Raw genomic sequence first — 16,792 nt, 5'->3', positions numbered from 1 at the left:
GAATTGAACCTCCCTTGCTTACGCCACACTACTAGAAGTTCTGCATTTCTGATCAGATGTTGCTGATTCAGAATTTACAAACTTACAACATGTATATGGACACTCACTGATACAATTTGAACCTTTTTTAAAACTCTTTGGAAAGTTCGACTTTCTTTCCAAATTGACAAGGGGACACCACTTGCTAAATGTAAAATTTTTTAGAAAAATACGAACGCAACACGCAACATTTTAGTATGATCATATAGTAATAACCTGAAGAATTAATATTCAGTTTGAATTTGGTTATTTATTGATTTTATGTCGGAGATATGCCAATTTGAAACTGCACCTAAAAGTCAACCTTTAAGACAGCCCGTGGTGTTCGCTTGCAACAGCTGACTTTAGCAGCTGTTATTTTAACATTGAACTGTTGAGTTAATATTTTAGGTATGTAACATAGCAGTTTGATAATTTCTTAACATGGTATCATTAAAAATACGAAAATTTAAATACTCGCGAAAAATGAGTTTTGGCCACGACAAGGGGTCAAATCCCACATTGTGCAAAATTTGAAATTTGAAATATGAAATATGAAATATGAAATATGAAATATGAAATATGAAATATGAAATATGAAATATGAAATATGAAATATGAAATATGAAATATGAAATATGAAATATGAAATATGAAATATGAAATATGAAATATGAAATATGAAATATGAAATATGAAATATGAAATATGAAATATGAAATATGAAATATGAAATATGAAATATGAAATATGAAATATGAAATATGAAATATGAAATATGAAATATGAAATATGAAATATGAAATATGAAATATGAAATATGAAATATGAAATATGAAATATGAAATATGAAATATGAAATATGAAATATAAAATATGAAATATGAAATATGAAATATGAAATATAAATATAAATATAAATATGAAATATAAATATAAATATGAAATATAAATATAAATATGAAATATAAATATAAATATGAAATATGAAATATAAATATGAAATATAAATATTAAATATTAAATATGAAATATAAATATAAATATGAAATATAAATATGAAATATGAAATATGAAATATGAAATATGAAATATGAAATATGAAATATGAAATATGAAATATGAAATATGAAATATAAAATATAAAATATAAAATATAAAATATAAAATATGAAATATAAAATATAAAATATGAAATATAAATATAAATATGAAATATGAAATATAAAATATGAAATATGAAATATGAAATATTAAATATAAAATATAAAATATAAAATATAAAATATAAAATATGAAATATAAAATATAAAATATGAAATATTAAATATAAAATATAAATATAAAATATAAAATATAAAATATAAAATATAAAATATAAAATATAAAATATAAAATATAAAATATAAAATATAAAATATAAAATATAAAATATAAAATATAAAATATAAAATATAAAATATAAAATATAAAATATAAAATATAAAATATAAATATGAAATATGAAATATAAAATATAAAATATAAAATATAAAATATAAAATATAAAATATAAAATATAAAATATAAAATATAAAATATAAAATATAAAATATAAAATATAAAATATAAAATATAAAATATGAAATATGAAATATAAAATATAAAATATAAAATATAAAATATAAAATATAAAATATAAAATATAAAATATAAAATATAAAATATAAAATATAAAATATAAAATATAAAATATAAAATATAAAATATAAAATATAAAATATAAAATATAAAATATAAAATATAAAATATAAAATATAAAATATAAAATATAAAATATAAAATATAAAATATAAAATATAAAATATAAAATATGAAATATGAAATATAAAATATGAAATATGAAATATGAAATATGAAATATGAAATATGAAATATGAAATATGAAATATGAAATATGAAATATGAAATATGAAATATGAAATATGAAATATGAAATATGAAATATGAAATATGAAATATGAAATATGAAATATGAAATATGAAATATGAAATATGAAATATGAAATATGAAATATGAAATATGAAATATGAAATATGAAATATGAAATATGAAATATGAAATATGAAATATGAAATATGAAATATGAAATATGAAATATGAAATATGAAATATGAAATATGAAATATGAAATATGAAATATGAAATATGAAATATGAAATATGAAATATGAAATATGAAATATAAAATATGAAATATGAAATATGAAATATGAAATATGAAATATGAAATATGAAATATGAAATATGAAATATGAAATATGAAATATGAAATATGAAATATGAAATATGAAATATGAAATATGAAATATGAAATATGAAATATGAAATATGAAATATGAAATATGAAATATGAAATATGAAATATGAAATATGAAATATGAAATATGAAATATGAAATATGAAATATGAAATATGAAATATGAAATATGAAATATGAAATATGAAATATAGAAATATGAAATATGAAGTATGAAATATGAAATATGAAATATGAAATATGAAATATGAAATATGAAATATGAAATATGAAATATGAAATATGAAATATGAAATATGAAATATGAAATATGAAATATGAAATATGAAATATGAAATATGAAATATGAAATATGAAATATGAAATATGAAATATGAAATATGAAATATGAAATATGAAATATGAAATATGAAATATGAAATATGAAATATGAAATATGAAATATGAAATATGAAATATGAAATATGAAATATTAAATATGAAATATGAAATATGAAATATGAAATATGAAATATGAAATATGAAATATGAAATATGAAATATGAAATATGAAATATTAAATATGAAATATGAAATATGAAATATGAAATATGAAATATGAAATATGAAATATGAAATATGAAATATGAAATATGAAATATTAAATATGAAATATGAAATATAAAATATGAAATATGAAATATGAAATATAAAATATAAAATATAAAATATGAAATATAAAATATAAAATATGAAATATGAAATATGAAATATGAAATATAAAATATAAAATATGAAATATGAAATATGAAATATGAAATATGAAATATGAAATATAAAATATAAAATATGAAATATGAAATATGAAATATGAAATATGAAATATGAAATATTAAATATGAAATATGAAATATGAAATATGAAATATGAAATATGAAATATGAAATATGAAATATGAAATATGAAATATGAAATATGAAATATAAAATATGAAATATGAAATATGAAATATGAAATATGAAATATGAAATATGAAATATGAAATATGAAATATGAAATATGAAATATGAAATATGAAATATGAAATATGAAATATGAAATATGAAATATGAAATATGAAATATGAAATATGAAATATGAAATATGAAATATGAAATATGAAATATGAAATATGAAATATGAAATATGAAATATGAAATATGAAATATGAAATATGAAATATGAAATATGAAATATGAAATATGAAATATGAAATATGAAATATGAAATATGAAATATGAAATATGAAATATGAAATATGAAATATGAAATATGAAATATGAAATATGAAATATGAAATATGAAATATGAAATATGAAATATGAAATATGAAATATGAAATATGAAATATGAAATATGAAATATGAAATATGAAATATGAAATATGAAATATGAAATATGAAATATGAAATATTCAGGATGGCCGATTGTGGGATTGGGAGAAGTTAGGTTACTTAGAAACCTAGAAAACTGGCAGTGCATACATTGTTTCGGATTCCACCATAACCGCCCAGATTTCATTATCCAGATTTCGTAGTAGTGCTTCCCGTTCCCAAAAATAAGAGCTCTTGCCATCACCTTTTCTTTCATTCAAAAATCAAACCCTCTTTTTCATTTTCGAGTCAGTCGATGAAAATACCTGAAAGGGGCCAGTTGAATTGCGAAAGCCGAACTTTTCCATTTAAAAAAAAGTCTATTAATGTGACTTGTGAACTTTACCCAAATCAATAAACATAATTTTTAATATTCCTACATATAAATATGGGTGGTAGTTAAAGCTAGTATGTATGAATTTACGAATAAAGATCCATGTATTTTTCACTTAAAATTTGGTCTGTATTACGTAGCTCAGACGTGGAGGTTTGCTTATATTTTGCTCAGAACATTGGTCACGAATTGTGAATGTATACCGTAATAGATTAAATATTAATTAAATAGTGATTTGGGAAAGTATTGGTTGGAAGTAATTAATTGTTGTCAAATTTATTTATCACAGATCCGAAAATGTCGAAATATACCCTTGGCTTTTGTTCGGAAGAAAAACTGAGTGTGTTATGCCATCGGCAAAGCAGTGCGTATGTGTGGGACGCAAAAGAACCAAACTGCAAGAACAACAACAGGGCCGCTGCGACGGCTGAGTTTAAAAAATTAATTTAATCAAATTCTGGATCTATTGGTGGATGTTGAACTATTTGTTAATTTTTAAAGTTATCAGCCGCAGATGTTTAATTATTTCAACGCCAGAAAGGTGGAATTAAAAAACATCGGTTTTTTTGGTCGCGGAGAAAAGCTCACTGGGTTATGCTGTCTGCAAACAATGCTGCGGTGGCTAAGTTGAAGACAATAAAAAAAACCACTTGCGTTTGCGTTTGGGTTTTGTTGCTGATTGTTTTATTGGCTTTATATAGACTTAATCCATGAATATCATCAATTAATGCTTAACAATTATACAAGGGTCTGCGAAGAACAGAAGTATATATTTCGAAACAAGTTTAAAACTGATTAAACTTGGTTTTAAAAGCAAAGGAGAAGCTTGCAGAAAGATTTGAATAAAAGGAAATGCTTTATGTACCCATGGCACATTGTCTTTACTTCTTGATCACGACGGGTCCAACGTTGTCGCCGGTCAGCTTGTTGTGCTCGCTATGGCTGCTCACTTTGAATTTTTAAATTATATTATCAGGATTAGTTCCTGGAATCGGAAGTCGAAAATATATTGAGAAATATATGGGCATGCATGTAAATAAGAACAATGTGTAAGGGCACGTATTGGCAGAGTGGAGCGTCGAGAAGCGGACTGTATTGAATTGCGCGAACAGAAAAATGTGTATAGATACAGCACAAAAAATTAGAAAAAATATCGCGGCAGCGGCGGACTGTACGGCGAACAGGCTGAATTCCCGAAACAAGCGCACACCGGCCGGCCGATATTAATTATGCATTTTTTTTCGCAACACAATTTCAGTGTTCACGGAGAATATGTTTTCCTGCACGGAAATATGTGCACAAGTTTAGAATATGTGGCTGCAAATAGGCCTCGACCGTTGTACTATATGGAATTTGACCCGTTTTCGTGGCCAAAACTCATTTTTCGCAAGTATTCAAATTTCCCTATTTTCAATGATACCATGTTAAGAAATGATCAAACTACTATGTTACATACCTAAAATGTTAACTTAACAGTTTAATGTTAAAATAACAGCTGCTAAAGTCAGCTGTTGCAAGCGAACACCACGGGCTGTCTTAAAGGTTGACTTTGAGGTGCAGTTTCAAATTGGCATATCTCTGACATAAAATCAATAAATAACCAAATTCAAACTGAATATTAATTCTTCAGGTTATTACTATATGATGATACTAAAATGTTGCGTGTTGCGTTCGTATTTTTCTAAAAAATTTTACATTTAGCAAGTGGTGTCCCCTTGTCAATTTGGAAAGAAAGTCGAACTTTCCAAAGAGTTTTAAAAAAGGTTCGAATTGTATCAGTGAGGGTCCATATACATGTTGTAGGTTTGTAAATTCTGAATCAGCAACATCTGATCAGAAATGCAGAACTTCTAGTAGTGTCGCGTGAGCAAGGGAGGTTTAATTCCTCCGGAAATATGTTGAATAATAATATGAATAATGAATAATATAAAATGCCTTTATCTTAAATTTGGTGCAAATCTGTTGAAAAACAAAAATTATATAATTGTTTTTTTTTTTTTTGTACACATTTTCCGTTCGTTCTTATAGTAGCTATATGATATGGAAATTCCGAGAAGTATTCACAACAAACACAAGACGGGGCTCGCCCCAGAAAATTCGTATTAGTAAGTGAAAACAAAATGCTTGATTTCTCCAAGGGAGTTATATACTTTAACGACCATCGTAACATCGACGACGAAATAATTGCATAATAATTAAAGCACATGCCGAAACTGACTAAGATTTGGACACTCCACAACCGCTTGCTCATCAATTAAATTATGCAACAACTGCTCAGGCGAACAAAACACAGCAACAGACGAAACATGCACATTAGCACATAAGCACATCCCATTGCCCAAACTTGCCCAATTTTTATAAAACAAGAAGCACAAACTTCTATCCCTTGTAAAATTGGATATGAAAAATGCTCTCAAAATTTACACTCACCAACCATCTCTTTATTCAACCATATGTTATAATCCTAAAAGCCAACCCAACAATCAAACAAAAAAACATCCAATGGAACATACAAGATTGTAAAAAAATTACAAATGTAAATTAAATCACAAAGCCCTCATATTGTAGCCCTACAAGAACCACACAAATATAAAAAATCTCCTCACTTCCCTGCAGTACCTGTCATCAGTAATTCATCAACAGCGAAGGGGGTGCTGTTGATGGTTCATCGATGACAGGCCATACAAACTGTTGATGAATTTAACATGGGCATGTCCTAGGCTGTCATCAATAAAAATTCATCAACAATAAATCGATGATTCATCGATGTTTCATCTTCAATTCATCGATGTTTCATCGATGTTTTGTTGATGGCACATCGATGTTTCATCATCAATTCATCAATGAATCATCAACAATAAATCAATTACAAAACATAATTAAGGAATTTCATATTTCAATTTATTCACTTTTTTCATATTCCATTAAAAAGTAACATAATAAATTTAAAATTATACATTAAATAATAAAAATAATTAAATTAAAAATAGTTCTTATAATAATAATACAAAATAAATTAAAAATAATAATAATAATAAAATAATAATAATAAACATGAAAAATTAAGTTTTGAGGTACTGGAAAACGCTCGGACCGCATTCTAAAACGCCATCATCCCTTTTTCCTTTTTTGTGTTGTGCCTCCAAATTTTTTGCGCAACGAAGGCTTTTAGTCAACAGTTTGACAGCTGGCTCCGTTGCATCAACTTGACTTATTGCATCTTGAATTTTCTAATTAGTTTATTAGAAACATTAACAAATTAAATTACGAAAAACCGAGTTGTGGTGGCAGACGTTTGGCGAACGAAAAAAAGGTGGTGCGTGGCTTCGAGTGTAAAATGCGAATCATATATTTCATCTGCTTAGCCTAGCTTATCTAAGGTTGGCGAAGGCGAGGCGAATTCGCGAAGAGCGCGAGAGAGCTTTATTGCGCTCTCGCCTTCGCCCTAAACTAACTACACTAGACTTCACAATTATGACTTCAGCCAACACCGGCCCCGTTGAACGCCTCCACGGCTTCAACCTCCTGGAAGCGGCGCCAGCTTGTGGATCGCCCTTCGGAAGATGGCTCCATCGCTCCGTCTAAGGTCGACGACCCTGACCATGCCGTCCTCCCCTGCGTGCGTTGCGACGATCCGTCCGAGGAGCCACTGTTGAGGCGGCAGGTTGTCCTCTGCCACTATGACGAGCTGTCCCTCCTTGACGTTCTCCTGGTCGTGGTGCCACTTGCCTCGTATTTGAAGGCCCAGCACATACTCCCGGGACCATCGCCGCCAAAACATTTGCTTGGCTGACGAGACAAGCCGCCATCGCCGCAAGCAGCTGAGACCCGCCTGGTCCGGGGTCCGCAGTGCTGGTGCTGCGACGAGGGGCCCGCCTGTCAGCAGGTGTCCTGGAGTGAGTGCCTCTCCGTCGCTTGGGTCCTGGCTGAGAGCTCCGAGGGGCCGCGAGTTCATCATGGCCTCGATTCCGACGAGGACTGTCCCCAGCTCTTCTGCGTTGAGGAGTGCGCCGCCCACCGCTCGTAGGAGTAGGTGCTTGGCAGTTTTGACACCTGCCTCCCATAGTCCGCCCATGTGCGGAGCCCGAGGGGGTGTGAACGCAAATTCGCATCCTCTTTTTGATGCGAATTCGCGAATCGCGTCTGCCTGCTCCTCGAGCCTCTCGCGAAGAGCCTGGAAGTGGCGACTCGCTCCGACGAAGTTCGTCGCGTTGTCGCAGTGCACGGTCTGGGGACATCCTCGGCGACCAATAAACCTTTGGAAAGCCAATAAAAAAGAGTCAGTACTTAGGTCTGAAACAATTTCTAAATGAACCGCCTTGGACGCAAAACAAACAAATAATGCAATGTAGGACTTATATGGGGGCCTTCCTCGTATTTTCAATGTCGTATAAACAGGGCCACAAAAATCAACGCCACATATTACAAATGGGCGGAGAGCACGGAGTCTTTCTGCGGGAAGATTTCCCATAATTTGAGTCATCAGTCGGGGCTTGTATTTAAAACAGCGCACACACGATCGAACTGTCTGACTGCAGAGTTCCTGAGCGTTTATGGTCCAAATACGCTGTCGTAGGATGCTCACAAGTGCTCGAGGGCCGACATGAAAATTTGTGTGGTGCAGATGCCGGACGTAGCTCTGCACAAATTGGGAGCGTTTCGTCAACAGCAAGGGAAACTTGGCATCGTAGGATATAGGAGCGTTTGCTAGTCGCCCCCCAACTCGCAACAACGAAAAATTGCACCAAGTGCCGGTGTCTTCATGGATGAATGGGTTCAATCGCTGAAGACTTGGGCCGACCTTGGAACCTTTACGAATTTTTACTATTTCTACTTGATACTCGTGATTCTGGATTATTTCGACTATCTTATTAAATGCTTCATTATATTCAGTCGGTGACAGAGTTTTTTCGAAAACTATACTCTTGTCTTTACATTTTCTTATGAAGCGGAACATATAAGCGAACACTCTCAGCAGTTTCAGGTGTGACGAGAATCCCTCGATGACGTCTAGCAAATCGGAAGTTTGCACCGCAGCGGTCAGTCCGACCACAGTCTTCCTTGATTCCTGCCGCAAGACTTCCTCATCCGGTTCGAAATGAACATTTTTGGGCCAGTTCTCCTCCTCGTCCTTCAGAAATTGAGGTCCCGTAAACCAGATAGACTGTCCAATTTCGTCGACGTCACAACCTCTAGACACTATATCTGCTGGGTTCTGCTTAGTTGGAACATGCCGCCATGTAGCGTGTCCTGACCATTCCTGAATCTCCGCAACCCTGTTCGAAACGAATGTCGACAACGACGATGGATGAGATCGGATCCAATGGAGAGTGACTTCCGAATCCGACCAGTAAACGATTCGCTCGATAGGGACATTTATCAGCGGTTTGATTCTCTGGCAGAGATCTGAGAGAAGGTGAGCGGCACATAACTCAAGCCTTGGGAGCGTTTTTGTCTTGAGCGGCGCTACTTTCGACTTTGAAGTCAACAACGATACTTTGTAACCTTCGGCAGATTTGCTACGAATGTAGACGCAAGCTCCATAGGCTCTCATGGATGCGTCGGCAAAGGCATGTAATTGCACCGGTGACATCGGATCGGTATGCACAAACCGAGGAATAGCTATCTTATCTAATTGAGACAAGGTGTTTTTTAGCATATTCCATGCCGTTTCTAAATTCAGTGGAATTGACTCATCCCAGTCTAACTTCTTAAGCCACAGTTCCTGCAATAGGATCTTTCCTTTTATTATAATGGGACTTAATAAGCCGAGGGGGTCAAACAGCTTGGATGTCACCGATAAAATGTTCCGTTTTGTCGCTCGGAGACCCATGACAGAATCGTCAATTTTAAATTTGAAGGCATCTTCGCTAGGCAACCAAGATATTCCTAACGCCTTAGTTGACTCTGAGTCCGAGATAGGTATCGACTTAACTGTGCTCTCAGATGCAGTGACCTCAGGTGAGTTTGAAAACCACTTTGTCAATTCAAACCCAGCTGTTTGAAGAACCTGAGACACTTCAGACTTGATTGTCCGTAGCTCCTCTACGCATGCAGCACCAGTTAGCATGTCATCGACGTAAAAATCGGATCCAATTACGTCGGCAGCTCTAGGGAATGAAAGTTTCGCAGATTCACTCAACCTTTTTAAACACCGAATAGCAAGAAAAGGGGCTGGTCCAGTACCATATGTAACGGTGTTGAGCTTGTATAATCTCAAGGATTCAGAGGGGTCTCTTCTCCACACTATGAGTTGAAACTGCCTATCCGCTTCGTTAACCATCACTTGGCGATACATCTTTTTTACATCGGCAGTCAGGGCATACCTGTGCAGCCGGAAGCGGAGTAGAGTGGAGTACAACTCTTCTTGGATTGTCGGTCCCACCATCAAGATGTCATTTAAGGCCACCTGAGTCGACGTTTTGCACGATGCATCGAAAACAACGCGCAACTTTGTTGACGTACTCTGGGGCCTCAACACACATTGATGGGGAATGACATAATGTGGAGTGGAAGGAATTTTGTTGTCTGTAGGCGACATATGACCTAAGGCGAGATATTCTTCCATAAATTCCAAATACATGGTCTTTATGTCAGGATCTCGAGACAACCTTCTCTCAAGCGACAAAAACCGCCGTTTTGCAACATCAAAAGAATTGCCTAACCCCTTAGGGTCAGATTTAAACGGCAGCCTTACTTCAAACCGACCTGATGGCAATACCTGAGTAGTCTTCCTGTAATACTCTTCACATAATTTGTGCTCAGGCGACAGAATTTTCTTAGGATTTGGCATTTCCTCCAGTGACCAAAATTTTTGTAGCGTGGTGTCGATCGACACTAACGATTCTTCACTACAACTGAAACTATTCACAACTTGCTTCGGGGCTGCAGATTTATATCTCCCCGAGACAACCCAACCAAGAAGGGTCTTTTGAAGAGTTGGATAGTCAGGACCTTGTTTAATTTGACCAACAGCTAGCAATTCGAAAAATGATTCGGCTCCGATTAGCATATCAATTTTTTGTGACTTGTAAAAGTAGGGGTCTGCTAATGGGAGGTTCTTTGGGATCTTCCAATCGCTAACGTTCACCGATTGATCGGGGTGATAACCGGTGATCGATTTTAAAATCCAGAAATCGAACGAGAACTCACTCCCGTTTATTCGTGACTTCACCACGGTGTGTATCTTTTTCTTGACTTGAGAATTGGATTCGCCAATACCAAGTAAGTTGATACACGACTCCTCTCTACGAATCTGTAAGCGGTTCGCTAATTTTTCCGTTATGAAATTCGTTTGAGACCCAGAGTCCAGAAGTGCTCGGGCTAAAACGTATTCGCCGCTTTTGGTGCGCACGCTTACGATTGACGTAGCCAAGATTACCCTGTCCAATGACGTAGCATGCATAACATGTGACGTGGAAGGCTGCTCTTGGTTAAAAGGAGGAGAAATATTCTCTTGAAGGGGTGGCAACGCTAAACTTTTATCAGGCACTGTGTATCTGTGGAGCAGAATGTGATGTGAGCGGTCACAAGCTCTACACTTTTTTCCCTTGCATTTTGACACAGTATGGCCTTTTCGCAGACAATTGATGCATATTTTCGGAAGACTAAACAATGTTGAAATATTATTCATAAAGATGAGGCATTCGTTATCGTAAACCTTTTTTAAACTGGCCATCGCCTTTTCGTAATTACTCTCGGTGACTTGGTAAGCTTTAATTGTTCCTAAAGCTTCACCAGAGTTGGATCAGATGTAGTTCTTCCAACTCGTCGCCATATTCATCGCCACTATCTATTTCTTCTATCTGTTCTTGGATTTGATTTGCCTTGCTAATTGAAGCATTTAAGTTTTCGAGTCGACATTTCAATTCTTCTTCTAAAATCGGAATCGAACCCTGTTCCAGCCGCTCGTTTAATCGGCGAATGGTTTTCTGACCCTATTTTGGAGCTTGCTTTTTAACTCCTCCAGAAGAGACTTATTCTTTGTATCATGGCTCATTTTTACGAATTAATTAAATTAATTTTCCCAAGAATTATAATAATGGCCGAAAATTATTGTTTAAAGCAGAAAGACGACAAAAGTATTAATTATAGCTTTCGAATCTAATATAAATAATATCAAATAAACACTCAATTAAAAATAATAAAAATATATATATATATAAATATTCTTTTTAATTTAATAAATATTTAATATTAATAATTAATTAATTAATATTACAAATTAATATTTTTATTTTGTTCGAAAAGTTTATTAAATATTTTTTCTGATGACAATAATTTATTTAATTGAAACGAGTCACGCAGTATCAATAATAATAGTGGGTGCAAGTGACGCCGAAAAGTGTATACCCGACCAAAACAGGGTAGCGCGTCACTTGGCGGTCCACCAATCAAATGACCGAAAAAGAGTATACCCGACAAAAACAGGGTAGCGCGTCACTTGGCGGTCCGCTAATCTAAGCGCGCCAAACTAAAAGAGCCCAACAACAACAACGACTACACCGGCACACAAGCGAAAGCGAAAACGAAAAAGTTCACCGCTGCAGCTGCTAGTATATAAGGCTTTATGTATTGGTGCGCAAGCTTGGATTAACTTCCCAACTATTAAAGCGAGTTCTAACGAGAGAGGGGGGGGGCGACAGTGATTGCAATATAATACAATAAATAACATAAATAAATGTTGCGTCCAAGTGCGGTTCAATTTTATGTATGTATGTATATGTTAATTTTAGACAATATATATAATTGAATAAATACATGCAATGTTGCTCTACTATAATACGTATGTGCCAAGAATTGAAAGCGAGGTGCAATATTTCAGCACAAGACAATAAACAATAAATTTATTTTACTCCAGCTTTCAATTTTTTGCACAAATACCTCTGCTTGGTGATATATATATATAAATATATTCCAGCTGCCACTTTCCTGTGCTTCTTGCTCCCTCGTTGATGGCAGTAGTTGGAGTTAGAGTTTTTTTTTTTTTTTTTCCGACCGACACGGTTAATTTATTTAAATTATTTAATTAAATTTATTTAACACAGCGCGTCGCGGGCAACAAATTCCTCAAGCACTAGTCACTGGCTTGTTTCACTGCACTTATGTATTTTTTATATATTTTATATATATTTATGTCTTTATATGTATATATATATATATATTGTGTCACTATCACTATTTTTAATTATTTAATTATGTTGCCTTTTGTTGTCTTGTCCACCCGGGGGCGCCATGAATTTTCTAATTAGTTTATTAGAAACATTAACAAATTAAATTACGAAAAACCGAGTTGTGGTGGCAGACGTTTGGCGAACGAAAAAAAGGTGGTGCGTGGCTTCGAGTGTAAAATGCGAATCATATATTTCATCTGCTTAGCCTAGCTTATCTAAGGTTGGCGAAGGCGAGGCGAATTCGCGAAGAGCGCGAGAGAGCTTTATTGCGCTCTCGCCTTCGCCCTAAACTAACTACACTAGACTTCACAATTATGACTTCAGCCAACACATCTGAAAAAGGAAAATATGGAAAATAAATCGAAAACAAAATCTAAAAACAAATACATAATTACCTAGGAGTGCTGAGTAGAACTTCTTATGGTCTCGAAGCCTTTTCTTACACTTCGCACCATCGGTGTTGTACTTTAAGTCAATAGCTGCATGCAGACACGAAGTGGGAGAAGGGGAAGATGTACACAAAATAGAAGACAGAATCGATACGAAAGTAAACTTTTTTTAAATCTTTAAATAAAAACTCATCTGATATATAATTTTAATTATTGAAAACTGAACAGAATATTTATATGTATATGTATAATTTTTTTTTTCAAATTTGGCCTGCGCACACTTCTTACTTAGCTCACTGTTTAACTGCAAGTGAAAACACGAAAAACGGAAAGGAAAAAAAAGGACCGTGCCTCCAACAACAAAACGAACAACGATCCGGAAAATCGGATCCTCAAGTCCGTTGACGGGTTGATGACAGTGGCTATTGATGACACGCGGTACTGCTGTCGGAGTTAAAGTTCACTCCAAAATTAAATACAATATAATATGTGCATAAATTTCCCGCTCCAAAACATTTAACTCAAAAAATTTAGAAAATGTCCTCAATCCTTTAAATGCACACACGGTAGTGCAGGCAGACAGTTACCACCCCTACTGGGGTTCATGCAAATAAAACAGTAGCGGAAAAATCATTGCCGAATAGATAGACTGATCCGACTATATTCTCCTTTTCCCTCAGGCGCATTGTCCCCTGGTGGAACAAAGAACCTTAAAACGCATAAATCCAATAAATGCAATATATACAAAAAATGCAATCAATTAAAAAGGAGAAATAGACACATACAATAACATCGAATATAAAAAATCTATTGCCAAACTTAAAAAGCAGTAAGAGAAGCAAAGAAAACATCCATGCTAAGATTCACATATCATATTAAACCATTCTCCCATTTATAAAACTTGGGTCACACTGGCCTAAACGTGGCCTCGAAAGAGGGCCTTCCGGTTAAACCTAACCTAATCAAACCTAAAAGGCCTTACTTTAAACCACTGATAAAATTGAACTTCTCACATTACCAACTTCAAAACAGCTCTTATTAAACCTCTAGGCCAATACCAACAAAACCACCCTAATCAAAAGTAGACTTCTCCGTTTTCATATGAGGACACGCCTTGAAATCCCAATTCAACCGCCTAAAAACTCTACTTAGCTCAGCAATAAGAACAGCACTGGGATAATAGAGCATTACAATCACAAAAAACCTATTGCCTGAAGCAGGCATCAACCCAATCTTACCCGTAAACTCGAAAAACTATATTAAACTCATAGGTAACCAGCCAAAAACTTTCACCAAAACCTTTAAAAGATCTTGCAGATACTCCAGTACAATATACAAAATAGTCAAAATAACGTCAAAGTCCCCTTTAAAAACTCTTCCCGAAATAGAAGAGATCAGAAGACCCTAACCCTATCACCATAGTAGCCAACTCCTCAAAATTTTAAAAAACATGATAAAATTCCTAGACAGCTGCCAGATCACCTACAAAAACATTAGCAAATAAAAAATAGCAGTAATCGATAAAGAATTTTCGTAAATAGGAAAAATTCAGAAAAACACAACCAATTGTAAATAAAAAAAATCATTAACACATTTTCATTAAAACCAGCAAGCTTAATATAGCTTTTTAACATAAGTTAGCTCATAGTTTATAGCTACATGTTAGCTTTAGATTTATGGTTTGTGACGCTAAATAAGATATAGAAAATTTGGAAATTCAACATGAAAACACTCAATTAAGATAAAAAAAAAAAAAAAATGAAGTCGCACAAAAGACTTGGAATCGGTTTGAAGTTATATTATAAGCGCGCGTGGCCTTGTCCTTGGCCTTGTTAAAATGGCTGTATCTCAAATTATATGAAAATATGTTAAAAATTTGTAAAGTAAGAATTTTTTTCTAAAAACTATCCGATCGCTTGTATGCCACCTATATGATATAGTCGTCTAATCCGGCCCGTTCCGACAAGGCTATAAAAAGCGGGCACACCACAACTCGCGAGATCCCAATATAAGGCGGGTCACTGGTCGTTTGTGTTTAAATTTTGCTTCTTCTATCTTGTGTTTAATATCTTCGAGTGTGCATGCAGCTATTCCAATTTGGGTATTCAATTGACTTTTTTTCTCAATTTTAATTGTGCTTCCGTTTAGCCGTTGTCTGCGCCATCGCGATAGCTAATCGTTCTAAAGGCCTTCTTACACTCATACCTTCCCGCTCTCTCGCTCTTACTGTGTCGCTGCACTGCCTATCAATTTCTATATCAATCTTAAAATCGGTCTCTCTCTCTCCCCTCAGACGTAAATAGTACAGTGGTAAGTCATAATATCCTCTGTTTCGCCAAAACCTGATGAAAGTCAATTACTGCAGGGGACCTTACGTGACTGTGAGACAACATCTTTCACGTCAGTGCATTGGTGTTGCAGTTCGAACAGTGGGCGGTGTAAGTAAAAATATCGGCTTGCGCTACTGCTGCGAGGCTTGTAGCGATGTTGAAAGGTAAATTATATCTTTTATGAGGCAAACCAAGGGTGGTTTTAAAGACATATGTATTATCGAGTTTTCGTAAAACTCACGATGTTTTCATGGCGCTGGATACCCAATTTAAGAGCCTAACGCTATTAAATATTCTATTTTTCTGAACCACCTTTCCGCTACTCAGATGGTTTAAAAAAACATTCCGATAGGGACCACTCAGTAGACCTAGGAAATTTTAGAATCCCTGGTGCTATTTGGTGCTCAAACAATTAAACCAACATCCTAAAAGGATGCTAATCATGGGCCAGGATAAATTCATAGCCGGACCAGGACTTCCACAGAAGAACATTTGTATTTACGGGGACAGGCAGGATTGTGGGCCTAGAGGCCGAGATTGGGAACAGGAGGGAAGGAGTAGTTGGGGTAGGGGGTTGTTCCGCATAGGCTTCCGGCGGTCCAGGATCGACGGCCATGTGCAGCTCGGCTTCGGACCCCGCCTCGTCACCCGATGGCATGTTCCTTGGGCTGTGAGGGAGGACTTGTTCGGATTAAGGTTAGGCCAGACCAGAGAACTGCAGCGATCAACATTTTTACGATCATACCCGATCATTGCGTCGGATTTTGTGTGATGCAAAACTTTGCATTAACAAAATTGTATGATCGTTAGGATGCATGTTCGAAGCGAATATTCAGTTCCGATCACTCTTGCCTGGTT

General features: G+C 34.2%; 2 protein-coding genes across 2 annotated transcripts in view; both read right to left on the bottom strand.

Annotated features, from left to right (window-relative positions):
- Positions 1-7,367: 7,367 nt before the first annotated feature.
- Positions 7,368-13,403, bottom strand: LOC147643061 (uncharacterized). The gene is made up of 2 exons (XM_086836889.1): positions 12,926-13,403; positions 7,368-8,298 (listed from the first exon to the last, which is right to left on the bottom strand). The coding sequence occupies exon 2, from the start codon at positions 8,115-8,117 to the stop codon at positions 7,560-7,562; it is 558 nt and encodes a 185-aa protein (XP_086693015.1). The 5' UTR covers positions 8,118-8,298; positions 12,926-13,403; the 3' UTR covers positions 7,368-7,559.
- The window catches only part of LOC147643060 (uncharacterized), a 40,117-nt gene continuing 32,178 nt past the window's right edge, over positions 8,854-16,792 (bottom strand). Inside the window, exons 2-4 of the mRNA XM_086836888.1 lie at positions 9,548-9,767; positions 8,966-9,448; positions 8,854-8,891 (exon numbers count right to left, since the gene is read on the bottom strand). Of these exons, the coding sequence (XP_086693014.1) occupies positions 8,854-8,891; positions 8,966-9,448; positions 9,548-9,767 (741 nt within the window). The remainder of the gene's footprint in view (positions 8,892-8,965; positions 9,449-9,547; positions 9,768-16,792) is intronic.

The sequence above is a fragment of the Drosophila serrata genome, unplaced genomic scaffold (assembly GCF_035046125.1).
Source record: "Drosophila serrata isolate PLE 108 unplaced genomic scaffold, ASM3504612v1 contig_294, whole genome shotgun sequence".
Lineage (NCBI taxonomy): Eukaryota > Metazoa > Arthropoda > Insecta > Diptera > Drosophilidae > Drosophila > Drosophila serrata.
The sequence above is the reverse complement of the archived record's forward strand: the minus strand, read 5'-3'. Positions and strand labels throughout refer to the sequence as shown.